The sequence below is a fragment of the Ambystoma mexicanum genome, chromosome 11 (assembly GCF_040938575.1).
Source record: "Ambystoma mexicanum isolate Mex_15411 chromosome 11, UKY_AmexF1_1, whole genome shotgun sequence".
NCBI classification, from domain to species: Eukaryota; Metazoa; Chordata; class Amphibia; order Caudata; family Ambystomatidae; genus Ambystoma; species Ambystoma mexicanum.
In genome coordinates, this window is record NC_090934.1 from 647,064,538 (window position 1) to 647,083,295 (window position 18,758).

The following is an 18,758-nucleotide window of genomic DNA, read 5'->3' on the forward strand; positions in this document are numbered from 1 at the left end:
ATTTTGGCAGATCTGGACTCCCAGATATTTAAACGATTCGACCACCTCGTTTTTCCCAGACCCCAATCGCCAGGTGAATTGCTTGTTCCATTTCCCTTGGCTCTTGTAAAGGAAAAGGATCTTTGTCTTTCCTATATTCATCTGTAGACGTTTAGGGCGGTGTATTCCTCCAGCCATTCAGTTGTCTCTGCAAGCCTGTGGGGTGGAGCCAAGAAGGACCAAGTCGTCTGCATATATGAGTCAACTGACTTTTACTCCTCTGATTTTTGGAGGAAAGCACCTAACGTTGACCATAAACGCTGTCAAGTCTGAGATATAGAGGTTAAAAAGTGCTGGTGCTAATGGGCTCCCTTATTTCATACCTCAGCCTATCGTGATCTTGTCACTCAGGAGGCCAGAGGTGTAAAGTCGAATTCTGCAGGAGGAGTCCATGTGTAGTGCTTTTAACTGGTCAACCAGGTCCACAGGGCAATTACATTATAGTAACCTATCCCACAGTCTTTTAGTGCTGATTCCATCAAAAGCTTTAAATACATTGAAAAAAGCTATGTAGATCATACAGTTTGTTTTTTGGACCCTCATCATCAGTAGTGAAAGAAGGAAGATTGGCGGAGAGATACCCAAGCCCAATGTAAAGCCTGACTGGAACGGATATTGATGTCCCTCATTCAGTGACCATTTGCCATATCTTTGTAGGAGCAATGTGGCATGGAGTTTTCCCACTACCTCCAATAGCGCGATTGGGCGATAGTTATTTGGGTCGCCAATATCGCCATTCTGAAAAATCGGGATCACGCATTGGCTTCCTTCCATGAATTTGAGAGCAGTCTCGTTTCTAAGACATTTTTCAGAATCTGGTCCAGTTCATAATCCCACTGTTCTGGGTTTTCTTTAAGGATCATGTAAGAGAGGCCATCTGCGCCTGGAGCTCAGGAGGGTTTGGATTGCCTTATCAAGTTAGCCAGGTCTGCCTGATCATAGTTGAGGTGCCAGGATGGCTCATCGTAGGTAGTCTCCTCCATTATGAGCCGCTCTGCAAATAGGGCTGAAAAGAAACTGACCCAGACACTTTCAGCAACTCCATTTATTAATGATACGTTCCTGCACTGTCCAGTTGAGTTGATGAAGACCTTCAATATTCAACCTGGAAAAGAAAATGCTAATATTTGGCGTAGAACACTCGGATTTTGACTGCAGTTACGCGTGGCATAGCCTGGATCAGAATGCATAGCAGAAGAAATGAAAAATAGGGGACCAGCAGGAGTACAATGGGCCTTTTAAAATGCGTTATGAAATCAGAAATGCGTTGGGCCTAGAGCCAGTTAACATGTTGGGTGTGCTTTGGAAATGCAATGGCACGTGCCACTTTTACGATTCAATATACAGTGAGGCTATTGTTCTTTTTGACGACGATCTTATTGATGTGAGAACTTTTTTTCCCAGTTAAAACGCTATTACATAAAAATACAAAAACGCAGACATACAATGCTGTTGAAATTTCATTTTGGAAGTAAAAGAAAAGTCCTTACAGATCCAGAGCCATGGTAAATGCCAATATGTGCCAAATAAAGGAGCGCAGTGCAGGGTTGCACAGTGCATTTGGTGATGGCACACCTCCATCCTCACCTTTGATTTATGTAATTTCCCCCGTTTGATTTGACAGAGTATGTACGGTGTGACGTCTTTAAGTAAAAGGCACGCATGCGCGAGCCTCTTTGTGGGCCGCGCATGCGCGGTGACCAATAAAGACGGTCCGTGCGGCAGTTGCCGCCAGGACCCTGGAACTGACCACAAAAGAGATGGGTGGAAGGTTTTGAATGAATCTAAACCACCGGCAATTGCTCTGGGCAACCTTCCACACCACCGTTTTTTAGCCCGTCTGCGCCATTGCAAAAGGGGACCAGCCATGTGCAAATCAGTCAGCAGCTGCCACCACCGAAGGTAGCAGCCCAGCCCGAACTGCTAGACCCTGGAAAGCACAGACGTATATGTATTCGGCTCAGTGATTGTGTGCATGCGTGTGTGTCAGTACGGGGCAGCCCGAGGCACGGGTGCGCCCATCACATTGGCGATGAGGCGGGAATCGACAGAGAAAGCGTTTGACATGAGCAAGTGTGTCAATCACAGCCATTCTCCTACGCACGGATCCCGACCCGACACGAGTGATGGTGGCCATCTTATCCTCGGCATGTGAGGCAGTAGCGGCCCGCGAGGGCGCTCGTGCGCTGTCCACATGCTGAGGTTCATCAAATCCTCCATTTTTGGAACTTTTGCAGTCCTCCAGTCCTCGAGGACTGCATATTTGTCCTGGAACCACAGGCTCGTAGTGGCAGGGTGCCAGAAGGGCTGTCTAGGGCTGACTGCCAACGAGGTGCTGGAGGGGATCATCACCACAACGCTGCATTGCCTCAGCACACACATCCAAGTATGTCAGAAGCTGTACAAGACAGGTTTGCAACCTCCTACATATACTGAGGTGCCTGTGCGACCTGTGAAGATGGTGGACAGCGACGGGGAAGCTTCTGCGCCACAGAGAGTGGTGCGTCGGCAACATGGCTCGTTGCTGCCAATGCAGGAATTTTACACTTCTGGTCCACCCTCAAAATTGGGCCCAAAATGGCTCCTGTGGATCAAGAAATTGGATATGTTTTTTACTGTGACTGGAGAGACTGATGATGATGAGAAAAGAGCAACCCTGCTATATTCAGCAGTCATGGACGTCCTCCGCATTTATGAATCCCTGAACCTGCAGGTAGTGACGTATGATGCTGTCAAAACGGCACTACAGAACTATTTCATTCCATTATCCAACATAGACTTCGATAGATTTCTATTTTGCGGGGAGAAGCAGCGTGAGGATGAATCTCTTGACCAATTCTGCGCACGTCTGCGACAGATGGCAAGAACCTGCAGGTGGGACAATGTAGAGGTCATGGTTCGCAATCAAGTGATCCAAGGCTGCAGTTCAGGCAAGCGACGTAGACAGATTCTGTGGGAGCCAGGTATGACTCTAACCCAAATACTAGACAGCGGCGGAGTGTATGAGCTGGCCGAAACGATGGGTGCAAAGATGGATGCAGCAGTGCACTCTGGAAAGTGTGAAGAGGCGTTTGCAGTGGGGAGGCAGGCTCCGTCAAAGTCGCGCTGGAGCCAGAAGCGCCAGGATGTGGCCACTGCACAGGGGACTGCGGCTATTTGCCAATACTGTGGGTATGATCTGCCCCACTCTGAGGACTGTCCCGCTAAAACCAGAGTCTGCGGAAGGTGCAACAATCCGGGTCACTATGCCAGGATGTGCCGTGCAGCTGCCCCAGTATCCACACACAACGGGGGCCGGCGCAGGAGAGCAGTGGTGGCTTTAGGAGACAGCAGAGCATCGCAACGCTAGAGCAGGATGCTCAAAGGCTTAACATCGGGGAAGAAGAGGAAGAGGAGGAGGAAATCTTCATTTCAAATCTCGCGACAGGAGTGAAGAAACGGCAACAACCTACATGTGTGGTAGACATTCAAGGTGCCCCCACCCAGGTACTGATTGACACCTGGGCCTCTGTCTGTGTTCTTACCACCGACCACTACAAGGCCATCCCGGGCGCACCCCCGCTGGACGTGTCAAGGGCGAAGATATTCACTTTTGGGGGTGACACACCATTACCCATTCAAGGGGTGTTTGTGGCGCCTGTAACTCGAGGGGCCAGGACCATTACAGCAAGGTTTTTCATCACCGACATCAGCCCGCACTCGCTGCTGAGCTGTGCCACGTCGGAGGCACTAGGCCTTGTGCACTTTGCCCTTGAGGTGTACCAGATGGACATGGACCAACTCCTAGATAAATTCTCTGGCATCTTTCAGGGATTGGGCAAGTTGAAGGCTCCCCCAGTGCGCTTACACGTTGGCACACCTTTCGGCCCACAGCTCTGAAGCATCGACGGATCCCCTTCCGCCTCCGCGAGCAGGTAGAGAAGAAATTGCAGCTGCTAGTCGAAATGGACATCATAGAAAGGGTGGAAGTGCCGATGCCCTGGGTTTCGCCCATTGTAGTGGTGCCAAAACCTAAACAGCCAGGTGTCGTTCGCATTTGTGTGGACATGCGTCTCCCCAATGCTGCCATCAAATGCAAGAGGCACATAACTCCGACGCTGGACGACATTGTGGGAGAGCTGCAAGGGGCCAAGGTGTTCTCGAAGCTGTATCTGAGGTCAGAGTATCACCAGCTAGAGCTTCACCCAGACTCGAGGTACATTACAACCTTTACCACTCATGAGGGCCTCTATCAGTTTAAACGCCTGAGTTTTGGTATTTCGTCTGCGGCAGAAGTCTTCCAAAATGTCATCCGGGGAGCGCTAGCTGGTCTAAAAGGGGTACTCAATATGAGTGATGACATTCTGGTTTTTGCTGAGTCCCAGACCGAGCACATGAAGAGGTTGGAGTCCAACTTGCAGAGGCTGAGGGAGCTGGGCCTTACCCTACATCGAGGAAAATGTGAATTTTTCAAGGATCGTATTGGGTTTTTTTGTATTCATTTTTCATGCCAACCGTGTTTCGCCTGATCCGGAGAAAATAAAGGACATCCGCGAGGCTGCGGCGCCCCAATCCCCCACAGAAGTATGTAGTTTCCTGGGGATTGTTAACTACTGTGGGCGATTCATCAAAGGGTTGGCGTCCCTGTCCGGACCTCTCCGGGCTCTGACAAAGAATGAGGCCACATGGGTGTGGTACAAGAGAGAACAAGATGCATTCCTGGAGATCAAGAGGGCTCTCTCGGATCGGGACACAATGGCATATTTTGACCCAACCGCAGAGTCAGAAATTGTTGTGGATTCCAGACCGGTGGGACTGGGTGCTGTTCTCATGCAGTCTGACGCCAGAGGGGACATGTGCCCCATCGCCTATGCGAGCAAGGCCCTCATGTACACCGAGAGAGGCTACTCACAGATTGAGACGGAGGCACTGGTCATCCTATGGGGCTGCAGGCATTTTCGCATATATATTCTTGGAAAGCCTGTGACGGTAGTGACGGACCATAAACCACTTCTGCCCATCCTTGCGGGTGTGTCATCGAAGCCTCTCCCGCGGATTGAATGATGGATGCTTGCGCTCATCGAGTATGGAGTCAAGCTTGTGTACCGGCCTGGAACGACCAATCCAGCTGACTATCTGTCCCGCCACCCGAACCATGTGGGGGGGCAGGGTCTGGTGAACTTGTGGAGTGCCAGGAGTTTGTTCACAGCATTGTGGAGAGCGCGATGCCGGTGGCACTGTCTAGGGAAGTTCTGGCTGTGGAATCGTCAACGGATGAAGTGTTCAAAATCATTCAGGCAGCGGTAAGAAGTGGTGAATGGAAAGAGGTACTGCAGAACAACACCAGGTGGGATGCTAGGGCCCGGAGGGATCTCCAAGCGCTCTGAAGAGTAAAGGATGAACTCTCGATATAAGATGACGGACTGCTGCTGCGCGGAAGACAGATTGTTATTCCGCAGACACTGAGGGCTCGTGTCCTAGAACTAGCGCACACCGGACATCAAGGGGTCGCAAAAACGAAGGCGCGACTGAGACCCAAAGTATGGTTTACGGATCTAGAAGGCCTTGTGGAATCACACGTGAGGAGGTGCCTGCGATGCCAAGCGGCGAGCCCAATAGAGAGAGCACCACTCATCAGCTCCATGGAAAGGAGTGAGAGTCTGTGGGGCACAGTCCATGCTGATTTTGGGTCGACAGGGAGGGGCATGTACTTTTTGCCCGTGGTCGACCAATGGTCAAGATATCCGGAGGTGGAAGTGGTGGAATCAAAAGCAAGCGAGCACACCATTATGGCCTTGGACAAGATGTTCGCGACTCATGGGTTTCCCAAAATCCTGGGCTCTGACAATGGACCACCATTCACAGGGAGCCAGTTCGCACAGTACATGAATATGAAAGGAATCCAGCACCGGAAGGTGTCACCCCTCTGGCCTCAAGCAAATGGGGAAGCCGAAAGGCTCATGAGGACACTGCAGAAGGTGTTTCTAATATCGGCCAATGGAGGAGGGTACTTGAAGAAGAAACTGGTGGAGTTTTTGCGTGAGTACTGAACAACACCCCACCAGTCCACGGGAGTTGCCCCGGCCGAGGCTCTATTTGGACGCTGTCTGAGAGGCCTCATCCCGGAAGTAGAGGGCTGTGAGCCTGGGGTCATCGATAATGACAAAGTGCGCGAATAGCGAGCAGCGCGCAACGAGAAAGAGAGTGCGAGGAGAGGCTTACAAGATAAGGAGGTAGCCGTGGGAGACTCTGTGCTGGTGCGAAATCGGTGACCCGAAGGGAAGCTGTCGCTCCCGTATGAGCCCCAACTGTAGATGGTTACTCATGTAAAAGGGACCATGGTCACCGCAGCCAATGAGAGAGGGACTGTCACCCGCAACCAATCTTTCTTCAAAAAGATCGATGCCCCATGTCCGAATGAGGAACCAGAAGACGTTGCCCCACCCAGAGCAGTGGCAGAGGACCTGGACATGACACCAAGGGCTAATAGCCCGCCGCAAACCCCATGGAGTTGCGGCCGATATCCCACACGACGCGATCGCAGACTGCCTGTTCGTCTAAAGGACTACATCCTGGGCTCAGGAAACTGAGCCAGCATCTCAATCAGGTCAGCGACCCACATTGGGTCAGTTCACAGTGTTATGTTGAAGTGTTTGGTATTGGTTGTTTTCTGTTATGGAAAAGGAGAAATGTGACGTCTTTAAGTAAAAGGCGCGCATGCGCAAGCCTCGTTCTAATATTTGGCGTAGAACACTCAGGTTGTGACTGAAGTTACGCATGGCCTAGCCTGGACCAGAATGCATAGCAGAAGAAACGCCGGGACCCTGGAAAGCACAGACGTATATGTATTCGGCTCAGTGATTGTGTGCATGCGTGTGTGTCAGTACGGGGCGGCCCAAGGCACGGGTGCGCCCATCACATACGGGTCGCTCTTAGTTAATGTTGGAAATTATTCCTGAGTGCTTTGTGGGGCATTTATTTATTTATTTGCATCTTTAAAGCGCTCACACAACCCGGGGGCATCGAGGCACTGTTACAGGAATTTGTCTTAGTTGCGTATTTATAATGCGCTTATTAACCCGAGGTTTCTAATTGCGGACCTGGGGATCGAACCTGTGTTGCTTCCTCCTGGGATTTATTGCGCCCAGTTCATGATCACAGCCCTTGCTTTAGGCTGAAACACATGTTGCTTAGAGAGTAGCTTCAGGGCCACTGCTTTGCGAGTTAACGATCAAACGAAATGAAAAACTGTTTCACTAAAACACACATAATACAATATTTGTTCCATGTGCGCACACTTGAATACGTGCAGCGAGCGCTGTCTAAGGCCACGTTGGATGAAATATTCGTGTTGATATCTATGTCTGTGCTAAATGTATTGTAGGTCCAGTTCCTTCACTGTTTGAAGCAGGCCGAGCTGGGAGGTGAGAGTGAAGTCATTGATGGGTTTCATGTGTGCAACCAGCTCCGAGAACAGAACCCCGAAGCCTTCCACGTCCTGTCGTCCACCGTGGTTGATTTCACAGACATTGGAGTCGATTATTGTGACTTTGCTCTGCAATCCAAACAACACATCATCGAGTAAGTCGCCTTATCACACATATCTTCAAACATAGTCTGAAACCATCTCCTGCTGCAAGGTTGACATGCCTTTCATGAACTATGCTCGTTTTTGCCCAATGATTATTTTTTTTATAAAATGGGGTTTGACTGCCATCTTGTGTCGATACAACATCGTACAGTATGTTATAATTACAATAATATGGTAAGTATTATGGTGAAACGCACAACTGGAAATTGCACCATTTCCCCCAAAAGGAGTATATTCACGTGTGGTCATGTAATTTAGAGAAACAACTATGAACCAGTGGGGTGATCAGATGTAAAAAGTAAAACACCAGGACAGTGAAACTAACATCAAAGTAAGGCTAACTTTTCACAGTGGCTGTCAAGGCATTACACTTCAGTAGCAGTTGGAGGATCAGAAGGAGGTTTAAGTGTTACTTTAGGAGTAAACATAATTAATTTATCACAAACTACCACTATCTTAAGTTGTAAAATGCCGCAAATTGTGCATTGCTACCTGCCAACTATGAAGACGTACTACCAAAAACCAGGACCACTGAGATTTCCAATTGAAAAATAATCTTGAGAACAGGGGGACAAAGCACCCAATTACGGGACAGTCCTGGCAAAACCAGTATTCTGGAAACCCTTAAAACCAGTCGATTCAACCATATGAAAGTAAATTCTCGTCAATGAAAAATATGACTTTTGAAGTTGATGAGTAGACGTGGAGCAAGGTGAAAGGGGGCAATTGTGGTAATCAACCACACATGCAGAAGGAGGCAATGGGTATAAACAAATGTTTTTGGCAGACAGAGGGCAAAGAGGAAGGAGGAAGGCAATGTGTTATCGGACGTCAGAAGGCAAGGAGGAAGACGGAAGACAGGGGAAGAAAGAATACAATGGGGTAATTACAAGATTGCCAGTAAGCCACAAGTAGTACTGGCGGCCTACCGCAATATAAGATTACCGTTTCTACCACCCGATAACCTGGTATTGCTGGGATATTGCGGGCAATGGAATAACAGTAAGTTCCCATTCCCATGGGATGGGAAACAGTGAAGCACTGGCACTGTTTTTAACGGTGCAAGTGCTTCTGTGATTTATCTGCCAGTAGGGGCCTGAGCTATCGACAGGCAGCCCTGCCAGTAGAAAGTACACGTTGTTAAGAGCACCTTATTTCTGGACTGACATACTTGTAATGACCCACGTGTCCTTGGCAGTCCAAGGGCAACAGAGACGGGTGCCTTGTGCGTACACTAGTGCCCTTCCTTGGCAATCAGGAGCAAGGAAGGAGGAGCTACTGATGTAATTTCACAAATTAGGTGAATGGGGAATAGCAGTTGTTCTGATAACTTCGATTTGTGAGAGGAACCAAATATGAATTATGTTGGAAGTTATTTCCTATGTTATAAACGAACCCACCAGAGAGTGGTCCTTCCACTGTGGGTAAATGCTTAATATCCTATTTTCCCAGACGCTTGCATATTACAGAACAAAGAATATGCATTTACTTGATTCACTGAAAAAACGTTGTCAAAGGGACTTTATGATTAAGTTGCACTAATAGAAACCTATGAAATTCAATGAACAAACTTTGTTAAAGGGGCATTATGGTTAAACTGAAAAAACCTCAGAAATTCACCAGTTATGGTAAGCTAAACAACTATAACTCGCATCACCACCATGCACTGCTAAGAAGATGACACCACAAATGTCAGTGATGACATCACTGATGACATCACATATATGGGCCACTTGTTTTTATTCACTGATATAACTAGGCCAGGTGGTTATGTTCACTGACAGTCAGAATATTAAAATTCAAAAGGTGCTATGTATCTAGAATTTAACCTTGTCGTATGTTCTTAAAGTACTTTCCTTTGGGTTTGGTTTCAGCTCATGGTGCACATACATGGGGCAATAAGCAGGCCACAAGCACACAATTAATTTGTATACATGAAGATGAACCTTAATGTTATTAACATTTTCTGGTGATGCTGTTTCTTTCTTCCTTACTTTAGTTTCCCTGTATGTGCCTCTGATTTGTATGCATTGTGGGTGTTCAAATGTATTGTTAGTACTAGCAGAAGTGTGCAGTCAGTCTTGAATTGTTAGCTATTTATTACATGTTTAACATTCATCAAACCTTTGATAAGGTCGCATTTGTTATTTTACTATCCAAAATTACAAGATTAAAAAAAGTATGGTGTATGCTGCAGCCATTGCCTAAGTTTATGTAGAATTAGGTTCCTTTATTAACAACAACACTCCAATATAATGTTTTGTTTAGATGAGTACATTTTTTAATAGATTAAGTAATTCATGATATGTCTCCCGATCATCCCTGACATATTGTTACCAACATTATAAACACAACCGCTTGTAGGGACTTTTCATCAAAATTAATTTCATATGAGATGTCATCAGTGATGTCATCAATGGTGTTCATGTTGTTATCTTTGATATCCGGGGTATTAGTCTTAGCAGTGCCCAGTGGGGGTGCAAGTTATAGTTGCTTAACTTACCATAACTGGCGAACAAAGTTCTTTCAGTGAATGTCATAGGTTTTTACAAGTGCATGCTCATTTCCTACAACTTACTAATATCATACTTAGCCCAATGTAGCAAAATGTTTGTCCAATTTACAAAGTGTCACCTTAAAACTCCCACCACCTTAAAACTCCGGCAACGTCTGACATAATTACAGAGTTTCCAGACAGTATCACGTTACCTCACGCGTGCGCAGTATGATGACTTGTTTGCAAACATGTCTGCACTTCACGATCGGGTGCGTGCATTGCGCACAGTTCGGAACTCAGTTTTCTACTGATCTAGGAAGTTTCAAGCTCAAATTTTCCCCTTGCATAGCTCCTACACTTATTATTACTCATTATCCATTAACAATCTAGTACAGAGCACATACTTGGAGGAATATTAGCAAAACTGCTATTTTTCTTAAAAATGGCATCACCTATTGCTATCCCTCCTCCCCAAGAGCCACCACCAGCTGGAGGACCAACACAGCCAAAAAAGTGCAGTACTGTCAAAGGCAATGAAGAGGACCTAGAAGATGAGGTAGAGGACGTGCCTACCTCTAGCCCCCCGCGAGAATTATGGGTGTGGCAGTTCTTTACCACTGTTGGGAATGTACCAAAGGCTAAACCTACCAGAGTGAAATACACTATTGCAGACTACCTGGACAGTACTCCTTCGGCACCACCTCCATGCGCTGTCACACCAAATCCAACCGCCGCAATGCTCTCAGAAAGGTTGTTCCTTTCTTAGTAAGTAGTAGGCTGTCTTCCTCCACCTCATCTTACTCAACCAACACTGTAACCACACAAAATCCCACTAGCTACCTTGCAAGCAATAAAATAGGCTGTTGATCCATATCTTTCGAAGACAATAGTCCTCTGTATATACTGTAACGCACCACTCTGCAGGGGGGAGAAATTTCACAGTGCTTTTGAAGCTGTTATCAAGGAGTATGAGAAACACTTCCCCCTACCTTAAATGTAACACAAGTACATATTCCCCTGTACACCTGCCCCTCCCTATTAGTGCTTGGTGCCTCTTCCCTCATTTCCCTACCTACCATAGTTTCTAACCCCTGCTGCAAATAAAAATAATAAAAAAACAACAAAAAAAATGTTCATTTAGGAACCAACTTTCACAGATAAAAAATGTTACAGGCTCCAAGATTTCTTAGTATAGTACATAAGCTCAATAAGATTTTCCAATATTTCCGTTAACATTTAGTGTTAGTTTAGTGTTGCCAAAGTGGCAATCCCAGGTGCTAAAAAAGGATTTTCCTTCCTACAGCGGAATGCGTGCAGCGTCCCGCTGTAGGAAAGAAAATCCTTTTCCAAGATGGCCACCATGGAAAGGGAAGGTGGGGCTCCGTACAGAGCCCCTCTTCCCTTTCCATGGCAGCCTGCAGAAGGCAAAGACAGAACTGTATTTATTTATTTATTGTTTCTTACAGTACAAAATGTACTTTTAACACAAAACACTAGCATAAAACAACAATTCATCACAGTTTAACAACATATAAAATAGAATAAAATAGAAACATAGCAATACATTAATAAACAGTCTATCAACTTTAAGATCGTAAACTAGAAATCCACTGCACAGGCCTCTAAAATCTCTAAAATACGAATGGACAAACTCAGCTAATTACAATTTAAAATCCTTCTCCAAAGATCTTCTTCTGTAGGCATAAAATTCAAGGATAAAGTTTGGGTACGCAAAGTCCACAGGTTCGTACACTGCACACACAAATGCTTCAAAGTCTCTATATGTGTGTGACAGTAACGACAGAGTCTCTGCTCCCATGGAATGTTATTTCGCCGGCCCACAATTTCTTGTGTTAGCACTAGGTTTAGCCTGAGTCTTAAGATCTGAAACTTAAAGTGCCTTGAACTATGCTTTTTCAGGTATGGAGCAGGCATATTAAAACTCTTAGAGGACCAAACAAACTGATCACCAAAACATTTATACTGGAATAAGGATTCTCTTAATTTGGTCCACAAGTGTCTAAACAATTTTGTCTTAGCCAATTTTGTTGTGGATCCCAGTACTTCTAGGGATATACCTATTTCTTCTAATATTTTTGCACAAATAGAGGCCCAATCTACCAAAACCTTACATCACCCTGTGTTCCATACAGCGTTCAGACATTCATAAATTGATGCAGCCCGTGGGTACAACATACTTGTAAACAAAAGTAGCTTCCACCAGTCAATCATAGTTTGGATGGGAAGCTGTCCTAATTCATAAAGTATCCCCCCTAACGGAACTGACTGTGGTAACCGGAGGAGCTCTCGCCAGATTAAGCCTTCTAATTTAAAGCAATCCGTTCGTCTGCTGCTAGTTTGAGCTTCACATATCAATTTCAGGATAATTTGCTGTTTATACAATTCTAAAACCGGGAGAATTGAAAATCTCTCAAATTTAGCATCAAATAGGCGTAACTTAACAAGTGCTCCCAAGAATATAGCCTTGAGGTCTGCCACCAGCTCAGGCCCATCCAAATTATCCTAAACAGCCGAGCCTAGATACACAAGCTTAGTGACCACCTCAAGGTTACCAGTTTTTAGTTTCCAGGGAGTCATTTTACATTTTTTCTACCACCTTTTAACATCAATACCTTTGATTTCGATGTATTTAATGACAAGTCAAAGCTTTCCAAAAACTCTTCTACTGCAGCCAAGTATCTTTGGAGGCCTATAGCAGTTAGATCACATAAAACAATGTTGTCCGCATACAGTAAATATTGTATGACCAGGGTTCCCAGCCTTGGTGTGTTTGTTCTAACTTTTTCCAAATGGCCCAATATGCCCAATAAGTAGAAACCAACAAAAAAAAGGGGCCAACACACACCCCTGGCATAAACCCCTATTAGTCTGAATCCATGTTGAATACCCTCCAGAGGCATCCAACCTGACCCTGATTCTTGTACCTGTATGCAACGCCTCAATTATACCCACCAATGTGGGTGGACAACCCCGTCCATAGAACCTTTTCCAAAGCAAGGCCATGTTTACATGGTCAAAGTCCTTGCTAATGTCCAAAAAGGCTAAGGAGACTGATCTAGCTTGGGCTTTGACTTGATGTGCGAGTAAATCCAGCACAAAACTATTTAAGGCAGTGCCCATACCCTGCCTAAAACCCGCCTGATAGATATCCAGGGAATGAGATTTGCGTGCCCATTTTTGTAGCTCTTTAAGGAGCATTTTTCAAACATTTTGTTTGAGGCGTCCGAGAGTGATATAGGTCTATAAAATGAAGGTGATGACCTGTCTTCACCTTTAAAAAGTAAAATGATGGTAACAGCAGACCAAGTATCGGGGAACACTTTAATAACAAGGATACTGGAAAATAAGTCTGATAATACTTTGGACCAGACACCCAGATTATCTTTAAATGTCAAATTTGAAATGCCATCAGGGCCCGGGCATGAGAACACTTTCTCCTTTTTACCAGATAAATTATGTCCTCCGCATCCCAGTTAAATGCCCCCACCCGGCCTGTGACCAAACAATGAGCTGTTGGCCCTTAAATTCATATAAGGTTGAGAAAAATGCTTCACCCAGGTTTCCTCCAAAGTTTAATGTGACTGCAAAAAACATTCTCTCCCTTGTGGCTTAATTTGTTTCCCGAAACTACCTGTGTGGTTCCCTGCCATAAAAGCCAGCATCATTTCAGCATCATTAATGTACAGCACAAATTGCCTCCCCTTCACCCAATTTCTGTAAACTTGTCTTAGTCTACGTACCTCCTCCTCGTAACCAACTATTGTAGCCTTCTTTAGCCACCTCACTTCTCTATGCATGTGTTTCTTATGACCCTGTGTCTCTAAATCAAAGGCATGAGTACTACCCTGTTTGTTCACCCCCTTCTTTAGTAGTCTGCCCGATGGTAACTGCCCAAAACCTCCCGTATTATTACAGAGAAGCCTAACGCAGAGCATAAAAGAGCCATCCTTTCTATGGACAGGCTAGCAATCTCCCCAACGAAGGCTTTGGCGAATTTTGGTACCCATCTAACCTCAGGATTTCTAGGGTTTATTTCCACTGCTATTTGCATAACATTCTCCTTTTTCAAAGGCAGAATAATGTTATACACCAACAAAAAGTGATCACTCAAAATCAAAGGGTTTGTTACTAAAGATCCCCCCTCAATGCCAAATCCTGTGAGACAAATACATAATCTAGTGTTGTTTTCCAGGGCCCATTGTGCCACAAGAAATTCGGGGGGATATCCCCTTGAGCATTCCCGTACACAATTACCAGGTCCCATCTTTCAAATTCTTCGATAACTCTTTTTCCCCTAGCAAGTGACTCCTGAGCCACAGACTTTCTGTTTGGTACCAGATACCACTTGTCATCTAGACATTCTGCCGTTAGTCAACCACGACTATAAGAGACGCCCCTTTTTCCTGGAATCCTCCCAACAGTGTAAAGGAAAGAGCCATCAGGGCCTCCTCTAGTTGATCTTTCTGAGGGCTAAAGTATACATTTACCAACAGACATTTACTAAATATGCCAGCCTTCGTCTCCTGCCACACCAAGAGTGCCACCAGCATATTGGCCCTATCAATTTCAATTATTTGAATGGAGACCCCATGGGAACGTTTAATAGCAGTCAACAGGCCACCATAAGGCCTTCCCCTTTCTCCCCGTAGGGCCTTGTTATATACAACTTCAAAGCCCTCTATTATAGGGGGATCCTGCAGAAGTGTTTCTTGCAAACACACTATATCAAATGACACAAAGACAGAACCATATGACCATATTATGCTTCCACACACAACTGCCACTTAACAAAATTATACAAATCTTTTCCATCTACATTTCCCTTACTAACCCAAAGAAATTGCACACAGTGCTCTTATAAAGTGAGAGAAGTACATGAATAGAAGGGGCAGTATGGATGGGCAAGTGCTCATGAGAACCCAGGAGGGAAATGCCAAGGTATGTGTTAGGCAGAATCATATGCAGTACCCTTTGGGAAGACTACAAGTGTCAGTACAATGTCACCTTTGGTACAAACCTGTACTACACAGTAATGTGGTAGCAGTGGCTGAGCAGCCCGACTTATCTCAAGTGTAGAGTGAGCAGTACACCAGGTTACACAAAGGACTAGCAAATACAGTGATTCAAACAAATGCTTAGTCAAGGTTTCTTGGTAAAAGAATATACATTTATTTACACAGTCATTTTGAAAACATTCCACTAGTAAGAGCAGCTCAATATCACAATCTAATATACTACAATACACAACCAATCAGTTTCTGAACAAGTTCAGCTCCCCTGAAGTGGGAGCAAAATGGCACTTCAGTTACTTTAAAAAGGGGTAAAAAGACAAAGTTATAAGAATCAACAGCACAAATACTTTCATAGGCAGGGCAAAAGGTTTCTGTTCACTACAACCAGCAATTCAATTCAATAGGCCTGGGCCAAAGTCAATTGTTCAGAGTCGTGTATAGGATAGCACAGTTCTGGTAGTAAATGGTTAAGTCTTTGCCACGGATCTTAGAAGAATTTGTTCAGACGAAAAGTCAGATGTTGGTTTAGGGAAGGACAAGCCTTCAAAGTTGGGAAAGTTTCACAAACTTTCACCGCGGCTGAACTGAGTTCTGCACTGCACTTGCACAGTACCTTGTAAGTGAAGAAAAGCTGCAGCTGAGGCAGTTGTTCCTTGCAGTTCCTGCAGATCTCGCTGTTCTTGATCTCCAGTCGAAAGGAAGAGGCCACAAGCTTAGCAAACGTCCGTTTAAGGTGTGAGTGCCTCAAAGTCCACAAACTGGTTTCCTTCCCACTGGCTATCCAGTTTTCAACAGCACTCTGAAGAAAATTCGACCAGGATGGGGACGGTGTCCAGATGCCTTGCGAGTTGGTTGTTCCCACCAAACACAAGGGAAGAAGTTAACCTTGAAGGGCTTCTCTGTCGATGGAGTTTCAGGCAAATTGGACCTGCAGCAGGACTTCACCGGTGGACCGGGAGTTTCAGCAGTCGTCTTCCTTCAGCTTCCTTCAGCTCATCTTCAGTTCTTTCGATCTTTCGATCCTGTGGTTGACTCTGCTTGCCAAGTCCCAGAGACCTGCTTTTAAACAGTTTTCCCCCATTCATTCCAGCCTGGCTGTTACTCAAACAGCAGGGTGGCTGTCCTTTCCAGACAGCCAGCCGGCCAATCACACCAGAGTGCATTCAGGTCTCCTTGGAGCCTAAGCACAGGGACAGGGAGTTACGGGCACCTTCCGCATATCCTGTCCACCCCAGGCACTCAGGCGCCAAAAGAGGACTGAAGCCCGCCAACCGCCAATGAAGAAAGGGACCAAACCTGGTTTGACGTGCAGAGACAAACACAAGAAGGACCTTTCCAAAAAGAAATGGCAAAAAAAGTTGACCGTAGTCTGTTTTTACAGATAGGTCTTGGGCGCCATATTGGAAAACATGGCTGACCTGATGTTTAGCTACCTGTGTTCGCAGTGGAATCATGGTAGTTTAAAAGCACTGCCTCCAGCCATTTCAAGTGGGAAAGGGTAACATTTGACTGTTACATGAGTGTTTAGACTCAGGGGAAACTAGGCAACCCCTCCAGCACTCTATAGTAAGATGGTGTGTGCTGGGTCTGTAAGTTTAAGAAGACTAGTAAAGTCAATTTAACTTTGCATGCTCTGGGAGACAGTAGTCAGTCCCAGAAAAGGTATTTAAACCTTGGGGAGTCTGAAAGACACCCCTGTGCCACTGCACTTAAGTTGCTGTTGACATACAGAAAAAGATGATGCCTATGGAGTTGCTTTAAACTCCATATCCAAAGAACACAAAAGTAAAACACACATCAAAATACATGGAAGAATGGGAACAAAAGCTCACACTCTTCCCAGGTGAATAATCAAATCCTAGAAATCCAGCAAAGTTGCTGGGGGTCTCAAAAGGTAAGTGAAATGAGCACTTTCTTGAAAATTCTCCCTAACAGTATGCCAAGGTGGGACGCCACTGGGTAACTACTGGAGCAGGGGAGTCCCAAGGGTGGGATGCATCTTAACCATGACATCCCTTTAACAATGTTTTTTATGTCAATTTAATGATTTTTATAAGTGAAAATGTTTCATGGTGTTATATCACTGTCTAAAAGTTATTAATAATTCCTCTTTTCACATAAATGAAAGAACTATAAAGCTCCTTTAAGAAACATGTTTTTTGCAACAAGCAGCAGCATGGATGGGCAAGTGCTCATGAGAACCCAGGAGGGAAATGACAAGGTATGCCAAGGTGGGACGCCACTGGGTAACTACTGGAGCAGAGGATTCCCAAGGGTGGCATGCATCTTAACCATAACATCTCTTTAACAAAGGATTTTCTGTAATTTTAATAGATTTGCAAAAATGAAAATGTTTCATGGTGTTACATCACTATCTATAAGGTTTTCATAATTCCTCTTTTCACATATATGAAAGAACTTTAAAGTTCCTTTAAGAAACATATTTTTGCAACAGATACTTATGTCTGTTCTTATCAACAGTGCATGCTGGGGATGGAAATCATTGTTCAATTGCCTAAGGCTTCACCATGACCCCAGCCAAATCAAACCACCCCTATTATTCACTGCACCTACTCTGCATCCTAGTTCAGCATCCACTATACCATAATAATGTAGCCAGTGCTCATGGCTTGCAGCCATGGGCAGTCTCCAAATCCATGGGGCATAGGCTTTGGTCATGCCGCAATCCCCAATAAGCAAAGCAGAGTACACATTTGCATTTGCCGAGGGCGAGGCCCACTACCCAGACACCAAATGTATATCGATAGTTTTTCTACTTACATTCTTACACTTTGGAAAAATAAAACACAAGACATATTTCTCAAAACATGCCTGCAGGTCTTTGCTAATGCTCGTCGCACAGGTTTGTTGTAATCTAGTCCACCACTTCAGGCTGTAACCGCAAGCAGAATATTTTTTCCCATTCAAACCTACCGCTTCGACAATGCTGCATTCCCTTATAAGCAAATTACAGTACACATTTCTCCTTGCTGACAGCCAGGCCCATTGCCCAGACACCAAAGTTATATCACTGTGTTGTGTACTTACTATATATACTTTAAAAAGAAAAACACAGGATATATTGCCAAAACCATGCTTTCCAGTTCTTGCTGACGCTCCTCTTGCATATTTACTGCAACCCCATCCAGCAATTCAACCTGAACCCAGGAGCACATTTTTTTCCCTTTGAAACCTATCCCAATTTCGAAAAACTTTACTGCATAGCAGGTCCCTGGTGGACATGGCCACTTTAACCCCATTGGTCGTCCCTCATGGCGTGACCTTATGCCATGTCCCTGACAATCTGGCCACTGCCCATGGCCACAGGCCATACTTTAGTCACCAAAGGTATATCACTATTTTTGTACCTACATTATGACACTTGTCAAACAATAAAACATGAACACATTTCCAAAACCATGCTTTCAGGCTCTTGCCAATGCTCCTTACACAAGTTTTCTGAAATCTGCCCATGTTCTATTTTTTCAAAGTTTCAAAATGTACATACATACAATAGTCATATAACTTAGCCCCCACTTGACAAAATCCGTTCAGACTTTGGGTTTATAATCCTTTTGAAAATCTTTGTCCTCATTCGTCAAATGGCAGCAAAGTTATA

General features: G+C 45.1%; 1 protein-coding gene across 1 annotated transcript in view; it reads left to right on the plus strand.

Moving 5' to 3' along the window:
• Positions 1 to 18,758, plus strand: part of BBOX1 (gamma-butyrobetaine hydroxylase 1) — a 552,973-nt gene that overhangs the window by 520,424 nt on the left and 13,791 nt on the right. Inside the window, exon 6 of the mRNA XM_069623505.1 lies at positions 7,403 to 7,599. Coding sequence (XP_069479606.1) covers positions 7,403 to 7,599 — 197 coding nt within the window. The remainder of the gene's footprint in view (positions 1 to 7,402; positions 7,600 to 18,758) is intronic.